Source organism: Anarhichas minor, unplaced genomic scaffold (assembly GCF_050575085.1).
Source record: "Anarhichas minor isolate MPS153535 unplaced genomic scaffold, ASM5057508v1 ptg000030l, whole genome shotgun sequence".
Classification (NCBI taxonomy): Eukaryota; Metazoa; Chordata; class Actinopteri; order Perciformes; family Anarhichadidae; genus Anarhichas; species Anarhichas minor.
In genome coordinates this window covers 9,970,102-9,982,913 of record NW_027466476.1, presented here as the reverse complement: position 1 = coordinate 9,982,913, position 12,812 = coordinate 9,970,102, and the positions used below count along the sequence as shown (strand labels likewise).

General features: G+C 41.1%; 1 protein-coding gene across 2 annotated transcripts in view; it reads left to right on the top strand.

Moving 5' to 3' along the window:
• Positions 1 to 10,892, top strand: part of LOC142964145 (metal transporter CNNM4-like) — a 40,046-nt gene extending 29,154 nt beyond the window's left edge. Inside the window, exons 5-8 of one of the 2 annotated variants that reach the window (XM_076104331.1) lie at positions 192 to 288; positions 2,110 to 2,172; positions 5,838 to 6,016; positions 6,280 to 10,892. In XM_076104331.1, the coding sequence (XP_075960446.1) occupies positions 192 to 288; positions 2,110 to 2,172; positions 5,838 to 6,016; positions 6,280 to 6,537 (597 nt within the window). In that variant the 3' untranslated portion in view covers positions 6,538 to 10,892. The remainder of the gene's footprint in view (positions 1 to 191; positions 289 to 2,109; positions 2,173 to 5,837; positions 6,017 to 6,279) is intronic. The other variant, XM_076104330.1, reaches the window with a different exon arrangement.
• Positions 10,893 to 12,812: the final 1,920 nt, after the last annotated feature.

Below are 12,812 nucleotides of genomic sequence, written 5' to 3'. Positions count from 1 at the left end.
AACATGATTATTCAAACGGTTGAATAAAAGGAAAAATCAGTTATACTTCTATATGTCCAAAGCATCACCGACACAACTACTAAATAACGTCTCTATTATGAGTCAGAAAAGATGAGTAGATCCCTCTGATAGTTCCTTCATGTCGTCGTCACAGCGTTCATGTTTGTGTCTGTCGTTGTGTTTGTTCTCAGGGACGAGTGGAGGTCGAGGCCGGCAACGAGAACATGAAGTTTGAGACCGGACCGTTCTCCTTCTATGGTGTCATGGCCATCAGCGTTCCCACACTGGGTGAGTCCTAAACCCTCTCCTCTCCTCTCCTCTCCTATCTCTCCTCTCCTCGTCTCTCTTCTCTTCTCCTCTTATCTTTTCTCCCTTCCTCTCCTCTCCTCTCCTCTCCTCTGTGAATTTGCACTATTAATTAACCTACAAAGGTTAAATCAGTATTTTCAGTGTAATGTCTGTGGTTTAAATACCTCTACTGCCACCTAGTGGATTAATAGAGTACAACAGTGTGTGCTGCTGTCCTGAATGTCCACTTAGTTGAATTACAAAGACTAAAACATTTGTAGGAACCAGATTTATTTCTTATTTTAGGAATATTTGTAATCTTGTTTATATAATATATCCCTTAAAAACATTATGTTCTTCATCTACTGTTATGAAATGTGGATATTAATGTTATTTCACCCCGTTCACAGTTGATTACATTATTCCTTCCACCAGCGGCTGCAGCATCGCGTCCTTCTTGCTTTCTCACCACATAGCATCTAAGGATATTTAGTTAGTGCCGTTGAGTTTCATCTATTAAAAACTAGAAAGAAAAACAATATACAGCGCCAAAAGATATCATCTGTCTGCAGGACAGTTTATTAAAGCGTTGCTGCTGTCACTCATCAATGTGTCATGCAGACGGAGCAGCTGCAGGTCAAACATTAACCTCAGTAGAGCGACCTCGCCGTCACCTCACATGAAACAGTTTGTGTGGAGTCTCCAGTGCTCCTCACAGACGAGTCTAACTAGTTCATTTTGTTCATTCATTTTATTTTATTGATTTATTTGACGGAGACGGTGCTGATTGATCAGCAGTCGGCCTCAGAGGCTCATTTAAAAAAAGAGCCGTAGTTGTTTTTTAACTATCTTTATTTCGGACATCTTTCTTTGACACCATGTGATCAGCTTTCACCTAAACATGGAGCATCTGATCCACGAAGCTTAAAACACGCGTAAGGCTTTATCTGTGATTACATCAGATTTAACTACAGACACAGACGCACACTTCTCTGACACACTTCACTCAACTAACTCAATATTCATAGAATTTAAAAAGTCGCATCAGGAGAGATTCTTACTGTATGATGTCAAAACCAGAGCTTTTCTACTTTAATTTAGGAAGAGAAGAAGAGTTCACTGAGGGATTCATAAGCATTCAAGTGCTTGAAATGGATTTTTCTTATTTATTTATTATGTTTGATGACGTTTGAACTCATTCCCTCCTCTCATCTCTTTCTGTCTCTTTCACACACTTTCTTAAAATACAAGAATTCAGTCTAATCTGTTTTTCCTCCGGTTTGTGTTTGTCAGCTTGTCTGTCTGCTTCTCTTTGAACAGTTGATTATATCCTGAGTATTGTGTCCTCATGACGCCCCGACAGACACACCAGCGTATGAAATATTTTGTCCATCTCGTGTCTTTCCTTTCTTTCTATTCTCATTTTCATCTCAACCCTCGACAGCTCGCTCTTTCAGGTGCTTCAGGTGAAGAGAGAGATCTGTGAAGCGTCATTTTATTATTTTCCTTCCTTCCTTCCTTCCTTTCCTTCCTTCCTTCCTTCCTTCCTTTCCTTCCCTTCCTTCCTTCTTACCAGCGTCCGCCTCATTCACCCATTTCATCAAACTCCTGATCGCTCAAACCGTCCGATGGCCAGTGTCCGGTGTAACCTGTGATCTTCCTGTTGGAGATTTTCTCCATGCATGTTTTCTGCACGTGAAGCAGATCTGTCCCTCTGTCTCCCACTGTCTCACTCAGTCTCCCCCCTTCATCCCCCCCCCCCCCTCCCCCCTCTGTGCCATCGATCACCCCCTCCCTCCCTCCTTCCTTCTCTCCTCTCAGTGGCTGCACCTCGTCCTCGCCACCTCCCCTTTAAGAGGTTTTCTCTGTTTTCTCGGTTGCCAGGTAAACTCCGGCATGTCTGGGTCCTTTTAACACCAAGGACGGGGGTCGGGGGGGTCGGGGGGTAGGTAGAGTGGGTGGGCATGCCTGGCTCTTGATTCACCAGGCGTGGCTTTGAAATTTGTGTTGCCTTAGAAATGGGTCAACGGGGTGAATAAAGGCCGGATCACAGAGGGCAGAGGATCGCTCATGCGCTGCTCTTTATGGGTTGAAACAGTTACGTTTTGTTCTTCTTCATTCTCCCCGATCAGTGATAAAACACCTGCTATGACGTCACCGGCTGTAGGTGCAGCATGTTCAAAGGTAGATGCAGTGTAACAGCAGTCTTCTGCCCACTGTGATTCACTGTGCGTTCACCCTTCACACACAGCAAAGACGACAGACGCTTTTAGTCAAATAAGCTCTTTGTTCAACCAAGTTTTATTTGCATGGATTATGCAGAGCAGGTGAGCAGTGAGGAGTCCATTTATTTTTAGCAAACAGGTGAAGGTCAGCGTTCATGTTTCCGTTTGTCAGGAAGAGGTTTGTCTGCTCGGACTCCAGCAGAAAGTAGAGGGATGAGTTTTGGTTTCTACCTTTGGAAAAATCTATTTAATTTTATTGGTTAACTTTGTCCAGCAGCAGAGAGAACTCACAAAGTTTATTTTCCATCTGTAAAATATCACACTCGTGTACAAATTTGAGCTGCAAAGGTTCTAAAGGTGACACAACGGTTTCAGTGACAAAGTCGATCAAAGAGCTCATCTGACAAATCGTCGGCACAGTTCGGGGACAGAAAATGATCACAAGCCACCTCTGAGATCAAATGGAGAAGGACAGGACATCACGAGACACCCAGATGGGACCTGAAGCCCCTCGAGGGGTCAAGCCGTTTGTTTTTGCATCAGTATTTAGGTGTAAGATCACTGTGACTGTTAACACAAAGAATGAAGGAGAGAACGTGGAGCTGTGGTTTGGTTATTGTTGTCCTGTCCCTCACTGTCATGGTGCAGTATGAACCTAGTATTCAAAGCATTAATTGCTGGAATAGATTGTAGTCTTTTAGAGAACAACAAATAAACATTTCCTGTTCTTAATCACAAACACCCAGTTCCAAATGCAATCCCCCCCTCTAGTCTTGTATTTATGAATGAAAACGTCTTCATTATAAGATGTGGGATGAATGTAGGACTGCTGTTTGGAATTGGGTCCACTTTGATTTTTTAAAAACACTAACTCGTTAAAAGTTTTAAAACCTTCACTGACGTCTTGAAGATCCAGTCGGTCTCTTTTCTACGAGCTTTAAGACAGAAAGGTGATGAAAAAATACTTATTTTTGTAAGATGCGGATGATGATTTTGTGTATTTTCTTAAACGTAAAATAGTGTATTTAAAAGCTGAAATATGTTGTTCTGGTGTTAGTATCACAGGGACGTGTATCTCATTGTGTTAGTATTAAACTTTATTTACTTTTTAAGCTTTTTCACAAAGTAAACAACTCTAAACTTTCGTCTTCCAGAGTGACGTAAACGGCAAATTGCACAAACATTTATACGTAGTCTGGACCATTAATCTTATTAAAGTTTACACGGCATAAACAGAACTCTGTGGCCCCGTCACGTGAGGGCTAATTGTAGCTGTGAACGCTACTTTGAGTGTTATGTCAGGTTTTTAAGTTGTAGATGTGAATGAAGGAAAAGTTGCCGACTGTGATCTCAAGACTGACATATAATAAATAGTCGTGACGAAGTGAAATCTAACCACTAACTAGAACATTAGCCGTAGACATCCACGATTAACGAGCTAGCGTAATTCATTGAAAGCTAACCCAGTTGACGTGTCCAGGTAAAACCGTTTCCTATGACTCACTGAGGCCCCCTGCTGGAAGACTCTCATCCACCGGTAATAACACACAGCAGCGGGTAACGAGCATGAGTGTGTGTGTGTGTGTGTGTGTGTGTGTTTGGGTTTGGGTGAAACAAGCATGTCAAAATAAAAAGCTAAACTGTGTGGATGACACACGATGAATGTTAGTCACCGTGGTTTCAGTGCGTCGGAGCAGAGGTGGAAAATAACCAGCTAACTAAAGGAAGTCTTTTCAGTAATTAGGTGTTAACCGTTAATAACTTTAATAACTATGACTAAGAGTTGTGCAGTGAACGACTGCTGGAAGTGGAGACACCTGTTCTGATTTGACTGACATTTAAACTGTAATTAAGTTCAGTATTTTCTCTTTAAACGTATCCACAAACAATTAGAATTCATTTTCATATTTGGCTCTTATTGTTAGGTTTTCAGTTGCTGATCCATTGAATGAACCAGCAGCTGTTTGGATGATTGGTTATTAGTTCGAGTGTGCTGCTGCTGGCTTCTTAAACGAGAGCGTGTTTTGCTTGTTTTATATCGTTGAAAGTTGAGTCTCTCTGCGTTTTGGACTGTTGGTCTGACACCATGAGGGATTTGAATCTGTCACCACGTCGGGCATTTCTTTGAGTTATTGTCAGCAGCATATGTTTGACATTTTACAAACCAAACAGAAATAATTGATAATGAAAAAGAAAGCCGCTCCGCAGCGCCTTGTTTACTACTGGGTTTGACCAACAGGACAAAAGTCTTTATACTGTGTGTTTATATTTATATATATATATAATAACAGTTCATTGTACTAGCTGTCAGATTCAGGTTTACTCTCATCTCTGTACACTTACTTATATGGTTTATAACACACGATAATGTAGCTGTAAGGAGATACAATGACACGTTAAAGTGAACTCTTTAACGGTAACGTCTCCCATTAAGACTTGTTTTGTGTTTATTTCATATAAGAAGGGACGATGCACATTAATTAACATCAGCCATCACACAGGTTGACGTTATTAAAGAAAACATACAAGAGCACACAAGCACAGACAAATAAGCACAAGGCCAGCCTCCACTTTATAGAGTTATATTTCTTTATAAACACATTAATAAACAGTTAAACTGCCGACATGAACATTTAACGGTTAATAACTATATATTAGCTGTAAGCAGATATACGTGTTACCTTTTCATTCATTTACATTAATGGGGATTTGTTTGGTCTCTGTAAATAGTATTAGTATGATAATGGTTATAAAGAGTACAGGCTCGACCTGCTGCTTATGAAACTACACATTTAAAGTCTTCAGGCTCACATGTTTGCGCTCCTCGAGTCCTCGAGTCACTGCTTGTTGGAAAGTTTTGTGTGCGTCACATGGCTTTAGTGTGAATGAGGCACCAGTTTGCTGATAGTGAAACAAACACAAAGGTACGTACAGCACAGCCGGTCATGAGTTTGTTTGTTTTAAGCCCGTTCCGCCTCTTTTGCTCTCACAGAATTCACTCCCTCAGATCTTATTTTGTTTTCATTCAACCTCGTGTGTCACTGATTAGTCATTCACATCATTCATATTAACCTGCATTAGAACTTCCACTGCATCCTGTTCTCTGGAGGTCCTCCATTGATCTGCTTCATAGAGCCTTTAACATCACGAATGGCTTTGAAGCGGTAGAATAAAGCTCACGCCGCAGCTTTCTGTAGTGATCGACCATATTCTTTATGCATTTATGCGAGACGACCTCATAGATCCTCTATCCCACAATTCTGTCCCTCTGAAGCTGTTGATAACCTTTTATTTTTCTGCGGGTGTGTGTGTGTGTGTGTGCAGAGTTTCGTACGCCGTCCCACCACGGCGAGTTGAACCGCACAGCGTCTCTGAGCGGCGCCGACCGGGCAGACTCGCTCTCCGTCAGCGGCAGCAACAGCCAGCTCAACAGCAGCATCCCGGTGCAGCAGTACACGCCCGACTTCTACGTCCGAGCGCTCACCGACCTGCAGTTCGCCAAGGTTGGTTAGAAGTCTGAATCTTTGATAGAATAGAAAGTTGTTCTGTTCTCTTACCGTCTTGTCTCGGCGTTGCTTTCCTCCTGCAACTGTCATGATAAAGTCGGTACTTTACCAGGAACACTTCCTCTCCCAGCATGTATAGTGTTCATCTCAACATGCGGTTTACCTGCTTAGTCTTTTAAATGCTGCGAACGAGTTACAAATCATCAAATCAGTGCGTACTGGCACAACAAGTTTATAGTATGTTTTTATTTTTCCTTCAGATCACGCGGTCCCAGTACCAGAACGGCCTGATGGCGTCCCATCTGGACAGCACGCCCCAGTCCCCAGAGAGCGGCCACAACGCGCTGTGCCTGGATCAAACCACTCCGCCCGCCACCGCCAACACCACCATCACGGATCTGGGAGCCGACTCCACCCCGACGGAGAACGGGCCGGACGAGACGACGCTCCTCCTCCTCAACGAGCAGAACTTACCGCACACAGCCAACCACCACAGCCAGCTGGAAAACAGCATCTGACCACCGCCACCACCACCACCATACTCCACCGTTTGCACGCATGCACTACTACGCTCGAATGTATGCTGAGGAGGGGAGCGGTGTTTATGTGCGTGTGTGAGTAGGAATGCAGACACACTGACGTAAAGAGACAAGCCATGTGCATGCATATTGTGTAAATATGCAAAGGATTAAACACACATTTTATTGTGGGAACGTTTCCATCGTAAATACTCGCCACAAAAACCCAACACTCATCTATGGTAGTCCATCGGCAGGTGTGTGTGTGTGTGTGTGTGTGTGTGTGTGTGTGTGTGTGTGTGTGTGTGTGTGTGCGCACATGCTCCTTAATGTATGAACTGATCTGAAGGACCTGCTTGTCTGGACCAGGAAGCTCCTCCCTCTTTCGCCAATCGACGTCATTCAGAGGCCTCGCCGACCTGTGCGTGTGTGTTTTTAAATGTGTGTGTGTGTGTTGCTTCCCAATCACTGTCCCTAATCAGAGACTCAGGAAGACTCCGCCCCCCCCCGACGTACGTACACACACACATGAACCAAACCCACCGCCGCATGTGTAGCAAGCTGCATCCCTCTCCTCACCATCCGTACAGCTAGAAGACAAAGACGACCCGAGCATGTCGGCGGAGTTCAAAGAGAGTAATATATGTTCCGTAGACATTTATAGTGAGATATTTATTGGTGAATCCTGTGTGAGACGGCAACACGAGACCTTTCTGTTTTTGGGTGGGGCTGTGGGTTGTGTTTGTTTTTCCCCTTCTTGTTTCCTGGATAGAAACAGTGAGTAGCCGAGAGCCTTCATCCCAGAGTTGTTCAAAGAGATTTAGCAGCGATAGACGTGATTAAGACAATCAATATGGTTATGACAAATGTGTTGAATTAAATGTGTTGGGTTCGTTAACTGTGCTCTCAAACAGCCTCCTCTCTGTGAAATGCTTTGTTCTAGTTTCGCCGATGACGGGTCCTGGACGGTTCGGTCGTGTAGGAATCCGTTTATTTTATTTTTTTACAAAGATGGAAGATGTTTCAGAGCACTAACTAACTCGTTGAGTCGTTTCCTAGAGTTGTGTGTGTGTGTGTGTGTGTGTGTGTGTGTGTGTGTGTGTGTGTGTGTGTGTGTGTGTGTGTGTGTGTGTGTGTGTGTGTGTGTGTGTGTGTGTGTGTGTGTGTGTGTGTGTGTGTGTGTGTGTGTGTGTGTGTGTGACCAAAATGGCCATCACCAGACTTGGTGGGAACAGAAACCAAAAGAGGGAAGCTTGAACACATTCTGACTAGAAAATACTTTAAGAAATCAGAGACTTTATTTATTGAGTTCTGTGTGTGTGAGAGAAAATATACTATTGTCAATGAGGGGGGGGGGGGGGGGGAGAAATGTGATTTTTATTTTGCCTCATTGTGAGATTTTACATGTTAAATGTTCCTCTGCGTTCAGTGCTTATGTTTGGGTTTTCTTAATTCTTTTGTGGGTCTGATTCGGGGGATGGGAAACCGTAACATTTATTGTTTCGCATTTTTGTCGCCAAACACAGCGCTCAGCCCCGACATCAGCCACATGTCGCCCGCTTTATGGGAAGCAATGATGTATATTTTATGATTATGACAATGGATTTTTCACAGAACTGTACACACTCATAAACCACTGTACAGTTTCAAAGATGTGGTGGTGGTGTTGTGATATTCAACATGAAAAGAGAATCAGTCATCCAGGTTTTTAAAACCAAAGAGATTCGTTATTCCTGCGAAGATGTCCGGCGATTGATTTACGACTACATGTACCAGAATGCAATGCAGGAACTTGAAACGTTTTTGTTTTTTCCTCATCTTTGATGCTCTGCTGTCAGAGTTTTTCTTCTTCTTCCACTTGAATACACAAGTAAATCCAACGAGTTCTCTTCTGCTCTCCTAAACATTGTGAAAAGGGATTCTGGGAAATGTAGGACATCAGGGGGAGTAGACGATGCACACTGAAAGGAAGTGGATTCACCAAAAACTTTTCAGACGCAGATCATCACAAACTGAAGATTTTTCAGAGGCTCAATCAACAGATTTCAAATCCCTAAATTCATCTCCCGTCAATGAACAAACGAGTAACGTAAAACTACTGAAGCGTTCTGTGGTCGTAGAATGTGTTGAGACGTGTGGTCGTCTTTGTTCCCTCTTCTCTCCTGCAGATGACGTTTTTAATTACTCCGACATAAAAGAGGAATTGCACTTTTACTTCCAGTTTCAATGTGGATCTGAAACAAAAAGCTCGAGACAAAAGGATGATTTCATTTTGGTTTTCAAATTCTTGGTATTTTGAGGTTTTCGTAGTTGGAAAAGCTCAAATGTCACAAGGTTTGTTTGTGTTTTTTTTTTGTTTAGCCCATTTTTGAGTCATTTTCAGGCTAATCAGCTGCTGCAGCACATGAACATATTTATTTTTCAAAAACCCATTTAAGTTGTGGTTCTGCCTTTCAAATGGACACAGGAGCAGCATTTGAAGCAGGCAGAAGGTTTCCTGAAGTGGCCGATAGACTTATAACTTATTTCTGTCCCTTTGTGTGTTTTGACTGTGAGACGACTTTCTGCCAAAGACACGAGCGGCGATAATCTGAAGACTAATTCATCGTTTTATGGGTCTGAGCTGTTTATCTACAATTTACAGTAAATTGAGCTGATGCTTTAGTTAACATGGCGGTTGGTTGATTACGGGTCAGTTTAAGTAATATTTCAAAGTGGAGATCAACACACTAAAATCACAGCAGACTGGATTTACAGTAACGTCATTGGTTGAGTTAAACCTCAGTGGGCGGAGCCGAGGATACAGTGAAAGTTAGCAAATGATGGAAATCGGCTCTAAATATATTTAAGAATTAAAAACTTAAAAGATAGATTATTTTCTTACAGAGGAGTTTCTTTTATTTTGAAAAGCAGCAACATTTCTTCTTGGGTTTAATGTGCTTATTCACATGTCCTAAAGATAAATGAATACATCTACTATACTGGACTGTTAGCATTAACAAACTACACCTCCCATGAGACTTTGATAGCACTCGTTACTCTGTGATTCAGTCACAAACCTGAGGGGGGAGAGCTTGTTTTAATCTGTCATCCAGATTCAATTTCATCATAAAATGTATAACTGATCTCGTACATGTTCACGGTGATGAAATGTTTGCGATGGGAGGATGTGGTCGCTGCGGTGCGGTGGAAATATTGGATTAAAAGATTGGTTTCTCCTGAAGGGAAGTGTTGCATCATGTCGGGCAGACTGTCTGTGAGCTCATGGACAACCCTTCTGGAGATGCAGAGATTGAGAAGTGTATGATCACAAAGGAGGCTGGCACTGGATGACAACAATGGAATTTATTGTTCTTTAAATGCTTTTTTATCTTAAAGATTTGACTGTCCGGTTCAGTAGTAAAGACCCGTTTATGTTAGAAAACACCAGCAACATGTTAAATCTTTTGAGAAAGACTGTCGAACGAAAAACCTTTCTGAGGAAATCCTGAGTAAAAAGCTGATCATTTTATTTTGAAAGGTACTGACGTTTAACTCAATCAGTGTGTTTTTTCTTTCTGTTTTTTTAACTCCACATTGATTGTTCTCCATCATGTTCGAAGGGTGATTGAAGGAAGTTGAAACAGCCCGGACTCTTCTGCGATTTAAAAAAAAAAATAAAAGCACTTTAGCAAGAAAAGCAGTATTTTCCCCCCAAAAAAACAAAAAAAAGCCACAAATTTGCCAAAGTTTCCGCCTCAGTAGCTTCTCTCGCAATACTGTTACTGACCAGGATTTCATAACCGTCATCATCTACGCTGACTCCTTAACATGACATTGCCTTTTTCTCTTATATTCAGCTGTCAAAGGTTTAAGGAGCTCTCTGACTCACCGTTCTGTTGCCTTCACTGTCTTCTAATGACTGTACTGGATTATTATTATTTTGTGTTCATTCCTGAACTGTTTTTTGACAAACACTCATTTCAAAGGACTGTTGTTCGTTTTGTAGATTTTTACGGCTGAGATTGTTGATAAAATGTCTTCTTTATGTGTATGTCCCTCACCTGTTTTAAACTCTACAGGGTTTGGGTTCATTGTGTGTGTTTGTGTGTGAATGTTTTTTCTTTTCTTTTTAACCTCGAACACTGTCGGTAATCTTTTTTTAATTTAATTTGTCATGAAGTTAATTTGGGATCAGAGCAAATGGAGCGTTCTGTGGGCGGGAAAAAGAAAGTGATCGTCCTTCACTCTCTCTGGCATGCTGTAACTTAAGACAATCAGAGAAACAAGGTGTAAATACTGTTTTATAATTTTTGTCTTAATGAGTTTTGAAGATGAAGAAAGTTATTAATAAACCTGAGATATATTTCTCTATGGACCTTTGTGATGGTTTTGATTTTGTTTTCTTTATTCCCCTTTAGGATGACAATGGCGTTTTTTAAACTCTCCATTTTAATTTAACTTAATGTATGTTGGACTCGTCTTATTACCTTTTACTTGCCTTTGTTGGCCGCCATAAGGTTTGGTGTTGCCACTGATGTAATATTGAGATAAATAACGGTATGTTTTAAATCACGTTGACTTCTCTTGTAGGTGCGTGAACCTCTCTGAAGCAGTAATTCGTGCTTTTGTGTCACACATACGGTAACGTTAACGACACGCGGTGATGAAACGTCTGCTCGGGGTTTGTGAGACGCACACGTGGAAAGAAGTGAGATCTCAGCAGTTTTTTGGGAAGTGGCTTGAATTGATTGAGCTGCTACCCGCCGTCCTCTTACAACACCGGGAATTTTGCCCGTGAAACTAGTTCCGCAGGATGTGACGGAGGAAGAATACGGGCGGGATTTAACGATAGAGTATTTAATTACACCGGATCTGATGAAACTTCCTCCGGCTTATGAAACTACCAGGCGAGCACACTAGAAAGCTGCTGTTAGACAACAGAGTGGAGTGAGTTCACTGGATGTGATCTCTCCTCACATTTGTCCTCATTGTATGAAACGACACCCGACACAAGTCCCCCACACCCTCAGAGCAGGATTTAGGGAAACATGGGTACCGCTCACATTCACGGTTAGTCTCAGATCAGATGTTGAGATCTTTTACATCACTTAAAGTCGCAATACATCAGTGCAAAAAAATACTCCTGCGTTTTACTAGAAAATGTCCTTATTAAACGGCCTTATTATATTATGTTATTATTAGATAAGATAGGATAAGATAAGCCTTTATTTATCCCCAGAAGGACAGAAATAAGTGCAGGTAAATACAAAAAGAGGTGTGTAAAATAAAAGGAAAGTCAATTAAAGGTCAAATTAAAACTATACAAGAGCAATTAAAGACAACCTTACAAAGTCAGTAAAGTGTATATAAACTGAACATCTGACTGATATCGGGTAAAACAACCCGCTTAAGAACAATGTCTATTTTCTTTTAAAATATGTATAATTTGAATATCAATATAATATGCACACAAGAAGCTCAAGTAAACACATTTCTAAGGTAATTAAATCACAACAGACTACAACTAATAATAATAAAACACCCCCAGGTTATTTTCTCTTTATCAAGATTAACTGATAAGATTAACTACAAAATAAATATTAGTCATTGTTTTCTTCAGATTAACAGATCACCCTCTATATGATCCTCATATTAACAGTTTTTTAAGTGTTTGAATGCATACATGTATATCCTTAAAGATTAACAAAGCCACCATCCAAAAAATGAGCTGAAATAAAAAATTGTCTCTCAAAGTGGAATAACGATAAATAAATATCTGATATGTTGCTTTTAAAAACATCGGGCATGTGACTCTTAACGTCTTAAACCGAGCAGAGATTAAGGAAGAGTTACAGAAAATGTGTATTTTTCCTGTCATGTCGTTGAAACTGACTTCACATTTTTGGCTTGAAAAGGTTTACGTGCGTTTCACTGTGTAGTTTATATGATGACAGAATTGCTGGAGTTATTTTTGGGATGTCTTTATTATTCATAATTTTTAAGAAATGACTCAACGAAGCGTTACTTCGATGATATCATGATCAAACTTAAGTGCATTCAAGGTCACGTGTTCCAGTGAAAACTGTACAATACGACAGTTCAAAGTTTTCCCAACACTGACTGAAACTGTTTTTTAATCTTTTGCATCGATCGTTCTGTTTCATAGATGATACGTTTCATCTTATTTTAATGTTTCATGTGTTATTGTGGGATTTTTGTTAAGAGGACAAGTGACTGCTGTGTATAATTAAATGAGATGTTAACTTTCCTCCTTAATTGTGCCGCTTTGGCCA